The sequence below is a fragment of the Sinocyclocheilus grahami genome, unplaced genomic scaffold (genome assembly GCF_001515645.1).
Source record: "Sinocyclocheilus grahami isolate Dianchi unplaced genomic scaffold, SAMN03320097.WGS_v1.1 scaffold28676.1, whole genome shotgun sequence".
Classification (NCBI taxonomy): Eukaryota; Metazoa; Chordata; class Actinopteri; order Cypriniformes; family Cyprinidae; genus Sinocyclocheilus; species Sinocyclocheilus grahami.
In genome coordinates this window covers 1-1,479 of record NW_015520679.1, presented here as the reverse complement: position 1 = coordinate 1,479, position 1,479 = coordinate 1, and the positions used below count along the sequence as shown (strand labels likewise).

The 1,479-nt window shown below is 37.5% G+C and overlaps 1 protein-coding gene across 1 annotated transcript; it reads left to right on the top strand.

The window, feature by feature from the left end:
* The first annotated feature begins 753 nt into the window (after positions 1-753).
* LOC107580262 (histone H1.4) lies at positions 754-1,338 on the top strand. Its single transcript, XM_016265989.1, has one exon. The coding sequence runs from the start codon at positions 804-806 to the stop codon at positions 1,323-1,325; it is 522 nt and encodes a 173-aa protein (XP_016121475.1). The 5' UTR covers positions 754-803; the 3' UTR covers positions 1,326-1,338.
* Positions 1,339-1,479: the final 141 nt, after the last annotated feature.

Genomic DNA, 1,479 nt, shown 5'->3' with positions numbered 1-1,479 from the left:
AAGAAGTAAAACGCTTTTATGAATTAAACTAATATGATTTGAACATTATTTGAAGTTTTAAATGTCAGCCACATAAACACAATGGATGTAATGAGTGACATCTAATAGCCTCAGATCTCAGACAATCACACCTGATATACCTGAAAGTGTTAGCATCTAAATAAAATAAAAAGAATACATAAAAAATATAATTTATCGTTGTTATTGGAGTTCTAATTACATTTATTCAACGTGTCAGTGTTTTTGTAGGGCCATCATTTGCTAAAAGTGAGAAAAAAGAAAACGTGTTTTAGTCAGCTAAAACGGCAATATTTGTTGAAAAACTCTGCAAAATATTCTATTTTTTAAATTCATGATAATATTAAATATGGTCCAATCTCACAGAACAATTGCACATAATAAGCAAATAATCTTTTTAAAAGCATGCAATCATACAAAGTCTAGAAACTGTTCAGTCTTAAAACAGCATGACACTTTGATTCTTCACATTTGCAAATAGAAAACAAGTTTGAACTGTATTAATACAATGCTACGTACAAGTTAAATGTTATTGTGGCACTTTTTTATATTTTCTGGCTGACAATCCGGGTCGTTATATTATTTAAAAAAAACAGAAAACATACTCTTTCTATTGATCGGAAAACACAAATTATTGCGGCTCATAATAAGGCGCTGAAATCATGATTACTAGAGTCTACACGGTTCTCATGGTGACTATTTTAATTGCATGCGCCCGCCCTCCAACTCAGTCTCATCAGACATCTCCTTCCAGCTGACGCTCCAGCTCAAATAAGCTGTCAGTCATGTCCACAGCCTCTCCATCAGCCCCATCTTCTGCTACTAAAACGCCAAGACGAAGGTCCAAGGCCAAGAAGTCAGGAGCCAGCGTGTCTGATCTGATCCTCAAGGTCTTGTCATCTTCAAAGGAGCGGGGTGGCGTCTCTCTGGTCGCGCTGAAGAAAGCTCTGGCTGCCAGTGGTTATGATGTTGAAAGAAACAACTCGCGCATCAAACTGGCAGTAAAGCGACTGGTGGCCAGCGGTCGCCTGATTCAAACCAAAGGCACTGGAGCATCTGGATCATTTAAGATCGGCTCGAAAGCGGCTACAAAGCCTAAAAAGCCTAAAAAGACAAAGGCGAAGAGTGCAAAGAGAAAGACGGCTAAGAAACCTGCTGGGGCAAAGAAATCACCCAAGAAGAGAAGGAGAAGTTTGAGAAGTCCTGAAAAAGCCAGTGAGACAGCTGCGGTCAAGAAGACCACAAAACCCAAGAGAGCCAAACGAAGAGCTTCCAAAACAAGCAAAGCAAAAACGGCCAAAAAGTAATTGACAGGATAATGACTGTTGTTCATACTTTTTAAAGGATTCTTGCATCCTTTTAATGCTTTGTAAAAATAAAATAATTCTTAATGAACAAAACTCCCTTTGTCTCTTGATGCATTCAACTTGGTTATTTTATTAGTAGTAATAGTATTTTATT